The 13,664-nt window shown below is 37.4% G+C and overlaps 1 protein-coding gene across 1 annotated transcript in view; it reads right to left on the bottom strand.

Moving 5' to 3' along the window:
* The window catches only part of NEXMIF (neurite extension and migration factor), a 277,633-nt gene that overhangs the window by 167,574 nt on the left and 96,395 nt on the right, over positions 1 to 13,664 (bottom strand). Inside the window, exon 2 of the mRNA XM_063433553.1 lies at positions 4,065 to 4,125. Coding sequence (XP_063289623.1) covers positions 4,065 to 4,084 — 20 coding nt within the window. The 5' untranslated portion in view covers positions 4,085 to 4,125. The remainder of the gene's footprint in view (positions 1 to 4,064; positions 4,126 to 13,664) is intronic.

The following is a 13,664-nucleotide window of genomic DNA, read 5'->3' as shown; positions in this document are numbered from 1 at the left end:
TTCTTCCTGACATCAGGATTACAGCTGCAAAAATGTTTGCAAATTGCTGCAATTATAAGTAATTGTATGCAAGGAGACAGGGCCTACGCTTTCACCAAATCCTATGCAATAACCATACATTGTTATGGTACTTAGATTGTCCTATTAAAGTGAGCTTCGATTTTAAAAGGTGACTGAAGAATGACACATATAACATGAGACTGCAACAGACAATGTATGAGTTAACAACTTGTTCAGTAAATGAGTAAAACACTACTTTCGGGCTTTTTTATAGTATCGATGTGTTTTTGTTGAACTTACATTTTTAAACTTTAATTTTTAATAATAGATCATAAATTAACATTTTATCATTTAAGTCTCATGGTTGCCTGCTAACATACTGAATGCCTCTCAACATTGGGAAGTATGCAATCGGGACACGGGCGACTCACATCACAATGACTGACAGCCTGTCTGGTTGGCCCCTCACCGACAGGACCATGCAGGGACTGTTGCTGACAAGCCTTCTGCATGGTCCTAGTGACCTCTTCACAGCTCAAGTGCATTTAATTTTTTTTTCTTTCAATCTTTTTTTATATTTAATTTTTTTTATTATTATTAGCATTTTTTATCTGCAGCATGTTATGTTTCTACATAACACTGGATTCTGATACAAGACATCTGAAATCAGATTTACACACTGACAAATACTCCATGTCCCATTCAAGCAAAGGAATAAACCATTTGAAAACTGAAATTGCTCTCCCAATTTTTTTTGTCAATACTAAATTTGTGTGAAAAATAACATAACAATTTTCACACATATTTCGACTTTTGTGTTTTAGTAGTACCAGAGCAGCGGTCAAAGAAGAAAGCTGATAGTTACACAAACAAATCTATATCCTTCTCTAAATTAATGCAGTGTGGAATACCCCTAAAGACACTAGTTAAGAAAGTATATTTCTGGAAGAAACTCTCTAGAGGACAATTTTTATAACCATAACCAATATCATTGTAAGTATTACAAGATGAAGAAACAAGATCTGGAACAATCCTTAAATAATAGAAGTGCTGTCTAAAAAATAAACTGGCATTCAAGGTAGATGTATGAGGAGAGGATATTATTATTTGCATTTATAAAACGCCAACATTATCCAAGGCGCTTTACAAATATAAAAAGGGAATATTTAGAGGTGAAGAACGCCCTGGTCAAACAAGCTTACAATCCAATTAATGATAAGAAAACAAATAAATATATATATATACCAACAATAATATAACATTAATACTCACACCCGTACGGCCAACTCACTCTTGCAGGACTTCTCGCTGGCGGCTCCCTTCCTATGGAATAGCCTGCCTACTGCCATCAGACTCTCCCCTAGTCTTCAATCGTTTAAGAAGTGCCTTAAAACCCAACTCTTTAATAAAGCTTATGGCCTCCCAGAGTAACCTCTACCTCACCTGTCTCTTGCTCTCTCCTATAGGGCAGCACTTTACTCTCTCCTCCAGCTCTGCTTCACTCCCACCTTATTTGATTGCTATTTCCTGTCCTATTAAGTTTTACACCCCACCTCCTATAGACTGTAAGCTTGTTTGAGCAGGGTCCTCTTCAACCTATCATTCCTGTAAGTTCTCTTGTAATTGTCCTATTTATAGTTAAATCCACCCTCTCATAATATTGTAAAGCGCTACGGAATCTGTTGGTGCTATATAAATGCCAATAATAATAATAATAATAATAATAATAATAATGAATACTAACATGCACATGAATAGAATTATAGCTGACAAGCATACAAATCAGAAAGAGTCTCTTAGAACCAGGTCAAGCTAAATGAAATTAAGATCACGCCAAAGTCTAGATCCAGAGATGATCGTAGTCTAGCCCTTGAGATGGGCCATGTATATCTGGTTTATACTTTGCATATTGCTCCTTAATAAACAACGCTAAGTGCTTGACTGCATGTTAATTAAAAAAATAACCTTGACAGGATTAGGGCTCTTGAGGATTGGCCTTGGCTGGCCTGCAATAAAGCTTATGGCAGGGATCAAACAATGCGATACGAAAGGGCTGAAACAATGCAGGTTTGAGAGATAGCCATTCTTTTTGCACAGGTGAAACAATGACAATACAGAGATTGTCATGACAACATCTGTACAAAGCAGTCCAAATCAGGCAGGCATTTAATCTGCTAAGGAGGGTGAGGTGCCTGTGCTTAAATATCCATAGAGCTGCCCGTAGCATTTAAAAGCCATGTGCGATATTTAAATATTCTAGATTCAGTAAATTTGTAGGTCAGTTTCTAATGCTCATATAAAGACAAATAGATATCCTGGTTAGTTAAACAGGATTTAATTGCCTTTTTAGAAGGTGTCTCCATGTTCTAGTAATATATGGTATTATCTTGTATATGTTCACACGTAGTTTGTGGTGTTCTGTATGATAGCAATGAATGTGGGCTGTGTATGAGGGCTGCTTGTGGAATTGTGTGTGTAGATGGATATGTCACATTGCGTGTTTGGTAGTGTGTGTGTATGGTAGTGTGTGTATTTGAGGAGCTGTTTTGGGTATTGCATTTGAGCGGCTGCATGTGGGGTTGTGTGCATGTATGTGGATTGTAAGTGGTGTTGAGTTTGAGGGAAGTGTGTTTATGTTTCTGAGTGGGCTGTTCGTATTATTTGTATGAGGGGAGGGTTTTTCTGCATTTCTGTGTATATCTAGCAGTGTGGGTGGCTTCCCTGGGTTCGAGTGGGGACCAGGCTGGCCAGGTACAGGTCAAGGACAGGAACAGCTGCTGCAGGATGCTCTACTACAGTGTGGATTCCCATTCACAAGTGCTGGGAGGAAGTGATCTGAGATCACTTCCTCTACGTGCTGTAATGCATAAATCGAGGATTGCCCTTCACCACCTTTTCGTATTCGCAAATATCTGAAGTTTCACAGGGACTCCTGATAGCAGCCTTGAGTGCCGTGCAAAGACACCATATTTATTGTTGGAGGGGTGGCTATCTCACTTTATGTGGCCTTTCACGGTGGTATTTATTGTTGGAGGGTTGGCTATCTCACTTTACGTGGCCTTCCACGGTGGTATTTATTGTTGGAGGGGTGGCTATCTCACTTTACGTGGCCTTCCACGGTGGTATTTATTGTTGGAGGGGTGGCTATCTCACTTTATGTGGCCTTCCACGGTGGTATTTCTTGTTGGAGGGGTGGCCATCTCACGATACATGGCCTTAGATGGTGGTATTTAATGTTGGAGGTGTGGCTATCTCACTTTATGTGGCCTTGCACGGTGGTATTTATTGTTGAATGTCAACGCTGGTCATGTGAGTCTTGTATATTAAGTTTGGATACATTTCCATTTACACCACGAGCAGTAATCATGATTATTGAAATTCTGTTACTACATGGTGAGAAGGGACATCGTGTCCATAGAAGCCTAGTAACGACCAACCAAAAGCTCTCGTGCTTGCATTTTCAGATCAAATTTAGCTTGCATACAATAAGAAGACGTATTGCGTTCAGTAAAAGTATATGCTTATTATTTTATCTTCCTTTATTTTCTCAATATGGTGAACTCAAATTTAACTGAAGAATTTAAATACATATAAATGAGCTTCTGGATTGACAATCCAGATTTAATATTATCCACTGTCTCTCCTTGACATATATGATTAGACTGGTTTCCCTTATGCTTCCATCATAATAGCAAACTCTAAAATACATATAGACAATAAATATGTTTTATGTTCCATGAATGAAGATACTATATTTTTCCCTTTCCCATAACCACTTTGTTATCCCACAAAGAATGCTAATACCTTTTTAAACCTGCAAATCGATACACATAATTGCACCTTAGGCAGTGTGAATATCTTTTTAAAGTGAATACAGACCTATTTGTAGAGATTTCTATTTATGAAAGAATATTAGCACTAGACCCATGGAACAGAAGAGGAAGGATAGCTGCTTTGGACTACAGCACTTGCAATGTTTAGCCAACTCGTGCTTGTAGTCTACAGCAGCTGATCCACATGTGATTGAGTTGATGTTGCTGCAATGACGTAAATCATTTTTTTACCTGTTGCCAAGAGGACCCATGCGAAAATACGTCTATCTTGCCTTAGTGTGGACTGTAGACCCTGAAATAGAATAAGAGAAGTTTTAGAATGCACCTGTTTTACTGACTCCTGCACAAAGCACACAGGTAATGATAGAATCCGTGGACGAGCTCTAGCAATTACTAATCACGGCAGGGAAACTTGACATGGTAATTGCAGATTGCAAGCATCAATAACACAGTATTTATCTTTTATCTTCCTGTCCTTATCATGGTCTGAAACAATGTCAAGTTATCAACAGCAAATTATTTATAATGTCAGTCTCCTCATATGCAGCGACATCTGATGGAAATATTTTGACCTATAGTGTCCTTAGCATAATGAAATAGCCCTCTCATATAGCACTGCTCTCCTTAAAGCCCATTGCAGTCAGCACACCTATCAATCAGTCTATCGGAGAGAGGATAAAATATGCATACTGCACGTATGACGGTAGATCGACTTAATTTACAGGCCAACTGCGTCTGGACCAGAATGCAGAATAATAAATTAACTGAATATTCTATAAATTAGTTTGATTGATATTATTTACAATAAATATCTTATTTTCTCAGAAAATTTGAAAAGAACGCAGTGGGGGGATTTCACTAGTTTTTACGTATTTTGTTTTGAAGTCAGCCCAAAGCATGCTTGTATTGTAAGTAGACATTGCCTGTCGCCATGTTACACTGTGTGATTTACAAATGTTGCTATTTTATTTTGTATTCTAAAAATGGTACGTCTTCAAAATAATAACCAAGATAAAAAGAGAATGCAGCTTCCTAACAATTATTTTATTGGGATAAAACGAATGGGACATTGTGAGGGTTATTTACTAAAGTGAAAATTGTCAGTAACTCAAAAGTAAATTCAAGAATTTAAATATTTAAAGGAACACTCCATACACCTAAAACACTTTAGGTTGCTGAAGTGCCTATGTGTATAAAAAGAGTATCCTCTTTTATTTTCTTTTTATTTCAGTAGAAATTGGGACTTTTATAAATTAACCTTGTTACTACACCCCTGGCTCTCAACCAGACAATGGGTCCTGTCATTTCCTGGTTTGGTTAAAAGAATACTATAGTGCCAGGAAAACAAAGCCATTTTCCTGGCACTATAGAATCCTACAGTGCCCCCTCCCTCGCGCCCCCCACTTCTGAAGCGCTGGGTCTGGCTCCGCCCACGCTCCTTCCCCGCCAACGTCCGCTGGCAGGGGAGACCTAATGCGCATGCACAGCATACGCCACAATAACATTAGGATTTCCCCATAGGAATGCTTTCCTATGGGGAAAAATCTGACGCTGGAATAATTACCACTGTAGGGTTAAGGGACATGGGACATTGCACCCAGACCACTTCAATGAGTGAAAGTGGTCTGGGTGCCTACAGTGTCCCTTTAACTCAGTAAAGTTAAACCCAGGAGGTGGAAAATTGCTCAGAGCATCTGCGCTGCATTGGGAAGTCTGTGATTGGACGGACACAGAAATTCTGGGCTGGATATGAAGATAAGAGCTGGCAATGGCTGCAGACAAGATTGCAAAGTGCTTTTCAATATACCCCAAATTTTAAAAATGCATAATTAAATTCATACACATTTTCATAGGGGGCATATCTATTAAATATTTAGCCTTACATTTGAAATTAATTGGAATTCCCGACAATTTTCACTTGGGTGAATAACCCACTGAGTTTTGTGGAGAACTGGAAACTAGAATAAAAAATGTAGGCAAATGTACCGAACTGCAATTATAGTGAATTTTTTAATTTCTAAATCATCTATTTTCACCTAAATTTTGCAATTATTTTTTTTTTTAAATTTGTTTCATATCTGTGTTTAGTGAATAAACTCCTATATATTTATTTAATACGCCAGATAATATAACACTTTGTACTAACCATAATCATAAAAAGAATACTATCATTTAAATGTATGATAATAGAATAAGTGACTTTCACGTTTCAATGCCAATCAAAAATAAGGATCCTGGCAGGGTTGCAGTCAAATAGGAGTCGGCGGCACTTTCATTTCTTACGTTTTCGTGAAACATTTTAAAACTGTGTCTCAATCTGTGAGGAACAGTGCTGCCTTAGTGTTTGTCTACCAAACCATTCATATCCATGGGACCAGGAACGCAGGATTCTACAAACTATGGCCCTATAGATGTTGCTGAACTATAACTCCCATGATTCTCTGACTATCTCTTTAATTTAAAGAATTATGGGAGTTGTAGTTCTGCAACATCTGGAGGGCCAGAGATGAATTAGAAGGTTAATGGTTTATGGTACAAAGCAGATTGGCAACCCAGGTCTGTAATTTGTGTCTCACTTCTATACTGATGCATTTGAATAAACAATTTCTCATATGTTAATGTATAACCACACAACAGCCTTATCTGCATCTACCATCTTCTTTCACATGTCTGTGTGAATAAGCTGGGTTTAAAAAAATAAATAAATAAATAAACTATACCCTCAGCAGGAAGTGTTTCATGAACCTTCATCTTTTGAGACAATCGTTGCTCCAATGGAATTGGAATGAAGAAAATGACAAATAAATTGAGAACGATGTGAAGTACTATCGGACTTGAGATATAGTGGATTTAGAAGCCAGACATCTATTAGAAACCAATGTGATTGTTTTAGGAGCCAGGTGAAGGTCAATTTATTAAGTTCTAGGAGCCAAGTACATCCATTCAGGATCAATTCAGATTTTGTTTTAGAAGCCAGGGAAAGGTATATTCTTAGAAATCTATATATTTTTTTTTAAATCCCCAATACAAGCATTAACACTATTAGAAGTCATGGGTCCCTGGCTCCTTGGATTCATGTTCATTTTGCACATATTTGTGAAGTACTGAATATAGATACAAAAAAACTGTTTTAAACTGCTCTTAGACTTTTGTAATATTTTAAACTGCTTCATCCAAGAAATTTTAATAAGTGAAATTAGTGTTTTTCATTGTTACGTCACTAGTTTGAGCACATATATAAAGATGCAATTGTATTGCTATTAGTTACATTTCAATTTCTTAGATCTATGCTATTTGTAAATGGGTAAAAGCTACAAATACATCGACTTCATATTACAGTCCTAAATATGAAAAGCCACCATTTCTAGTCTGTGACTGCTAGACATCCTGGAATGCCACATTGAAAATTTGGGGAAAGATAAATGCACTCACATTCATGGCGGTTGCCATCTTAGATAAACAGCAGCATGGACAGTCGTGCTTTATGGACATCTATTCCACTTCTAAATTGTCCCTGTCGCCCATTCTAAATTAACCAATTTCGGCCATTGGACCTCCAAGTAGTTAGTTACACTTCACTAGCAATATTTTTGACTCTCAAAATTATGTTACAAAAGAATAATAAAATACCGTGATCGATGCTCATATTAATTTTACAATTTTGTTGGCTCAATTGATTTTTTTAAAATTTATGTTAAAGTTAGTAATTCCGAAAACTGATACCATGTTACTTTACTTTTCAGACTTTTTCTTGTCTTCACCCTCAGAGCCATTATAATCGTAACCATAATTAAATATCTTGCATACCCCAGCCCTGTTCGAGCCCACTCCCCTCTATTTCCTTCTCCCTTATTAAAAAGTCTGCTGATCAACTTTCCCTTTTACCTGGCACAAATGATAACTCTCATCTCAATTCTATCTCTGCCATATATTACTTTATTACTTTCCACGATACGCAGCCAGCCTTGGAATGTCAAGACATCATGCAAAATTTAGTCGACAAGCATCAGGGGTTGCCAGCCAAGGTCTTTAAAATATGACCCATGTTCTGGATCCCTGCATCGCAGTCCAGCTTTTCCTATTATCTATTCTGGACGATATGGGGTTCTTTTTCTGGTATGTCATTCATTCTGAATGTTTCTTTTAGGAATCCAAATGCATTGTTGTTCTGGAGTTCAAGTATGCTCAATTTAAAGGTACTTTTAAAAACCTTTTAAGAGTGTAAGCACTGAGCATCAAGATATGTATAAAAGCAGCCCTGAATACTGACATCAGCATGGGTTTTACAAGTATAGCCAGGCGGATGATGTTACACAAGGAGGGGGAGGCAGTGCTGCAGTTCTAGAGCTGATATACAATGGATTAGTCTGCCAGTGTGAGCACTGCTGGTTGCAGGCGATTCTACAGAAGTCTGCAGAGGCTTTCTATCTACTGGTGCTTCAACAGAGATACTGCACTATTAGCAAGAAGGGAAATATGTGTAATTAAATTAAACTGAGTTAGTGTTACTTTAGGAAACACAGCCACTTGAAAATTGCATTTTGAGTATAGATACAGAGAGATATAGTTGCTGGTAAAAAAAAATCTATATATCTTGTAGATGTACATTCAGACAGAAGATTGGTGGCGAAGGACATTTGTTCATGATCCTTGTATCTTGGAGACAGCTGTAATTTATTAAATCATGGTAAGGATTAAAGGACCTTTATCAGAATGACATTATTTTACTTTGGAGCTAAGTTGGCAGACAATGTTTTTCTTTGTATCATGGACGTGAGTAGCTTATATACTTCCATCCCTCATATGGGGGGTGTCTAGGCTACACAATAGGCCTTGGAGGGTCTGTGGATCAGTCCAGATCTTCTCAAATTTGTGAACTCTCTACTGGATCTGATTTTTAGATGTAATTACTCCTCCTTTGAGAGGAAGTATTACTTACAAAAACAGGGGAACACTATGAACCAAATATGGCACCCTCATATAACAACCCGTGTACGGCCAATTTTAAGGAGCTCTTTGTTTGCTCACATCAGTTGTTTTGTCATCATTTGTCATCAGGAATCATTATTGCAGTTCAAAAATGAATTAGACAAGTTTTTCACTAGCATCAAATTCTAGTGTAGGTAAGAAAAATGGGCACCATGCTAAATTGTGTATCTGTATCAAAAGCTACAGATAATGCAGCTTTTCTACAGGCTGATTCCTTTTACCCCTTGAGTAGGATTAAAGGGTTACCATATAGTCAACCTTTACATACATGCCTGGTGTAACGTTTTGACATCCATGCCAAAAAGATGATTGGCAATGTTGCATCTCGTGGATATTATCAGAACTATGAAGAGACAAACGGCTGGAGAGGAGATTTTTAATCAGCACTTCAGGGGGAAAAAAGGACTCCAACCTCATTCCTCACCTATTTGGGTAAATATGGTCTTGTTAAGCATACTATTACAATCACTGGCATGTGCTTCAAAGTGATCTTCAAATTAGACATCTATTTAAAGAAAAATACATTTTGGCCTACAAAAGATCTGGGAACATTAAAGCATGGATTGCACCATCTAAGAAAAGGGATAAACATCCTACTGTACAGAGAAATTGACTTACTCCCACATATGGGATGCACGGATGAGGAAACTAAACTAATTGTAACAGTGTTACAAATGGGTCTTATTTTACTCATCCCAGAACAGCAAGCAGTGTGCAATAAAGGATTGTCTCAATTGTCAATCTGACCAAGTGGTACATCTGTTAAAATGCCCATCAAGATTCTTGACTGTACGCAAAGGTGAGCACAATAGCATGATATGCATGAAGTAAATGCAGTATCCCCTTGCCAGACATTTTGTCTCTCAACTAAGATTCCCGCCTATCCAACACATTAAAAGATCTCAACCCGGGTGTTCTTTGACAGATACGCTTAAGTGATCAGAATTTTTATGGATCTATAAATTGGGCATACTATTTCCACATGGACTCAATTTGATTTTGGCCCCTTTAGATGTTAGTATTCCTTTATTGGGTCCTTTCACTGACGCTGTTTCCTGGTAAAACAAGGCCAGTGCATACATTTATTTTTACTTCATTATTTTATTGTTTGTTTGCTTGTTTGTTTATATTATATTTCCTGTTTTTTTTTGTTGTTTTTTTTAAGTATATGCCTCAATTTGTGAGGGATTGTAGGGGTTGGCCTTGTGTCCAGTATGAGAGGCCTTGCTTCTATGGTCATTGTTATGATCCCTTTTTAGGACCTGCAGGATGACACAGTGTTGTGCTCCTGACATGGCATGACTGGTTGAGAAACCGGTGACCTGGAAGTTCTTCTCGCATGATTGGTGGCCAGGATGGCTGATCATTAATCATCCTAATTTCTTCTATTATCTTTGTCTGTGTCATTGTCTTTGTGTGTGCATGATATAATAAATGCTCTATTAATGTCTCTAATAACCTTTAATCAATAAAATGTGTATGCCTTTTGATTATTTGTTTTCTGATATAGCATTGGATATTTTTTCTTTTTATTAATTTAGATCCTTTCGATTGATATTAATTTTGATCATTTTGTGTATGTCTTTGTTTTGTTACATATAAGGATCTGATTTTATCTATCTATGTATTAGTATTCTCTCTATTCCCCTCCTTTCTTTTTCTTTTCTTTTTGACAGTATTTCTCAATTCAATTCTGTGTAATATATTTTCTATTTAGTTCCTGTTACTTCTTTTCTGTATTATCCATGTGCTGTTTCTCTTTAATTTTAGCCCATATCGGGTACATTTTCATTTTTTTGAAGGGACATTTTTTTTTTATATGTGGAACGTATGTGTGTTCCATGTTCTAACCTCTGTCAGGAATTAGGGAGACCCAACATTCAACATGCAACCCAATATAAGTATAACTAAACTTATACCGGTACTTAGAGAGGTCGGGCTTAATGCAAACAGAGAATAGTCAGGGACAATAATATTCTTAGCGAATTCCCGACTAATTCACAGTTTAGTGAATAATGAATGCTAATACCAGAGTTAATGGCATTTAGGAGGGAGGGGGAGTCAGCTGTGGAAATGAGCACATACATAGAAGTTAATACTGTCAATGTGATAAATTCAATTCTGCACAGTACAAAAAGTACTTCAAAAAGTTAAAGAGGGCATGATTGCAGGGCAGTACGATCTATATTATACCAGCGACTGGGTGCAGTCAAACTGAATTTACATTATGCTTTGAAATATTTTGGTTTTTATAATTATTTATATTTTAAGGTAAACGTATTATATTTTTGTTTATCATGATATGTTTTTAGCTTTTCATGAATGTGAGGATGTTTTAATGAAGTTAACTCAAACTGCCTTTGGCCAGTAAGGGAAACTTTCTAGTTTTCTGTAATGTAATTAACCTTTTTGTTTAACCCAATCCAGTTTTCATACCTGCCATGGAGAAGAACGAAAAGAGTCTAGCACAGAAATTCATTGTAGGCTAGCTATAAGGAGCAGGGTCTCTGATATCAGCATATATTACACTCTGCATGCTTCCATGTTTGGACCAGTTTAATGACGTCCTATTCTCGCACACCTTGTTTCTAACAGAGAGGAACAGTAAGAGATAAAGAAAGAGAAATCGGCGTAACTGAAGCCCCGGATTGCCTTGCTACATAGTACTAGACACACAAACAATAGAATTAAAGGGAATGCAGAACTGCCCCTTGGAACAAGCATTGCAGTTGTCTGTACAGCTGTGTCCTCGGTCTCCATAAAATAACATAAAGTATAAAGCTAGTTAATATTTTTCCCAACTTTTACACAACTGTCTTGAGTGTTGAATGACCACTCCAGACCCCTAAAGCATTTTAGTTTACTGAAATGCTTCATATGTGAAACATTTTACTTAAAGTGCAAATTTCAATAGAAATTGATAATTTATAAATTAACCTTTTTTCACCAACCTGACTGTCAATCAGACAAAAGGTTCTGTTACTTCCTGGTTTGGTTAGCTCAGCGGAGCTAAACTCAAGAGGCAGCAATTGCTCAGAGCACCTGCCTTGGAAAGACTTCTCATTGAACTGCATTGGGAAGTCTGTGATTCGACAGCCACAGAAAGACTGGGCTGGGCTAAAAGGATGGGCTTGCCAATGACAAACGAGCTGCAGCTTTTTTTCTAAGTCACTATTTTTTTTCATTTCTAAGATTTACCACAAAGTAATTAAATGCATGCATGTTTTCATTGTGGTAATATTTACGAAACAGTGATTTATTTATTTTGTTATTTGAGTAGTAGAGTGTCCCTTTAAAACTAGAGGCTAGCACGTCACAGACTCAATCCAACTCAAGACAGAATTTAGCCTATGTTTCACGCCTCTATCCAGCAATGAAGGAGTGAACAGACATGCTTTATTTTAGTTTTAGAAGTAATTGCCAATGCACAAAAAAAAATGATTTAAATATTCAGCTGCTACTCTGTTCAGCTACAGCGATTCATTTAGATTTTTGCATCAGTACTTTTCTCAGCTCAGGCTGCAGCTGAGAGCTTATAAACTTACTCAACAACCCCATCTGCCTTCATAAAACTCAGGACCCGTCTGTGCTCTGCAGGGAGGCACAAATGTAAAAAGTGTTACTGCGATATGACTTATGTTTTCTTTTCCGCTTTCTCATATTGATTCAGTTTGTTATTGCATGAAATGTTGGCATAAAAGATGATGGAACTGGAATGGTCTATTCCTTCTCCAGTTTTATCAACATCATTTTCTCTTATTACATTTTCTGTAAAAGGGAAAAGTGAAGGCCGTGGCATAGTGCAGGTTTTAGTAAGCTCCGAGATAAAATTCAAGGGTGGACATTAAAAATATTGGTACGGACACACTTTAGGGTCAGTTTAGAGTCAGAAACAAGACAATGCCTTAAAGCAATTTTTCTATAAGTTGGGCCATCTGCCAGACACATTTTTTTCTAAAGCCCCATTCTACTGAATATATAAGCACTTCAATAGCACAGCAGTGGGTATACATTCTGCAACACAGTTCTGCTACATTAGTCATCAACAGAAGTCCTTCTTCTAAACATGGGATTTTTAAAAGGCAGTACACCTTTAATCAACGGGAAGGAGAGGTACACTGATAGGCAATTACCATATCATGAGATAATACGTCTACATCCCATTTTTCCATAGATTTTATATACTAAAGGTAATTTTGTGCTCATAAATCTGCGATTTTTTTTGGTGGTTATAAGTAACGGGAAAGCAGAGTACCACACAGTTTCATACACAAGCTAAGAGCAAAGCTAAAGACAGATTCTCTGTTGCATTGTATGCATTCTTTGAGGTTATCCTTTCTCAGAGATGAGGCTAGATGACTTCTTTCAGATAAAGAAGGCATGACATTCTCCACCAGATCCCTACCATGGCTATAGAGGAACATCCCTTCAGAGATACGTAGACCATGGTTGCAATACTTGAAGCCCTCCAAGCCGCGTTCGGCTTGCTACCAACAGCTTAAGAAAAGAGAAACTGGCCTACATGTTTTGATGGGAAAAAGACCTGAACCAAAAACATCCAAGTACCTGAACTACTTTGAAATGAGCCGAAAACTGGTTCTAAGGTTGTACATGGCACCCGCCAGACTGAAGCATCTCTATTCTCAAATATCATCCACATGAAGACGTCAAAAGTCTTGGGGAGACTGCAGCTACAACCTATCCTAATTCAAACGACCACACAGACATAATTTTCGGCACCCCCAAAGGCGATTTTGCTAGACATTCGACCCACAGACATAGATTGACCGAAAAAAATCTTTAGCTGACATATTCTCACGGCAACATAGATAGCAAAAGCAC

This window comes from Pelobates fuscus, chromosome 9 (assembly GCF_036172605.1).
Source record: "Pelobates fuscus isolate aPelFus1 chromosome 9, aPelFus1.pri, whole genome shotgun sequence".
NCBI lineage: Eukaryota > Metazoa > Chordata > Amphibia > Anura > Pelobatidae > Pelobates > Pelobates fuscus.
The sequence above is the reverse complement of the archived record's forward strand: the minus strand, read 5'-3'. Positions and strand labels throughout refer to the sequence as shown.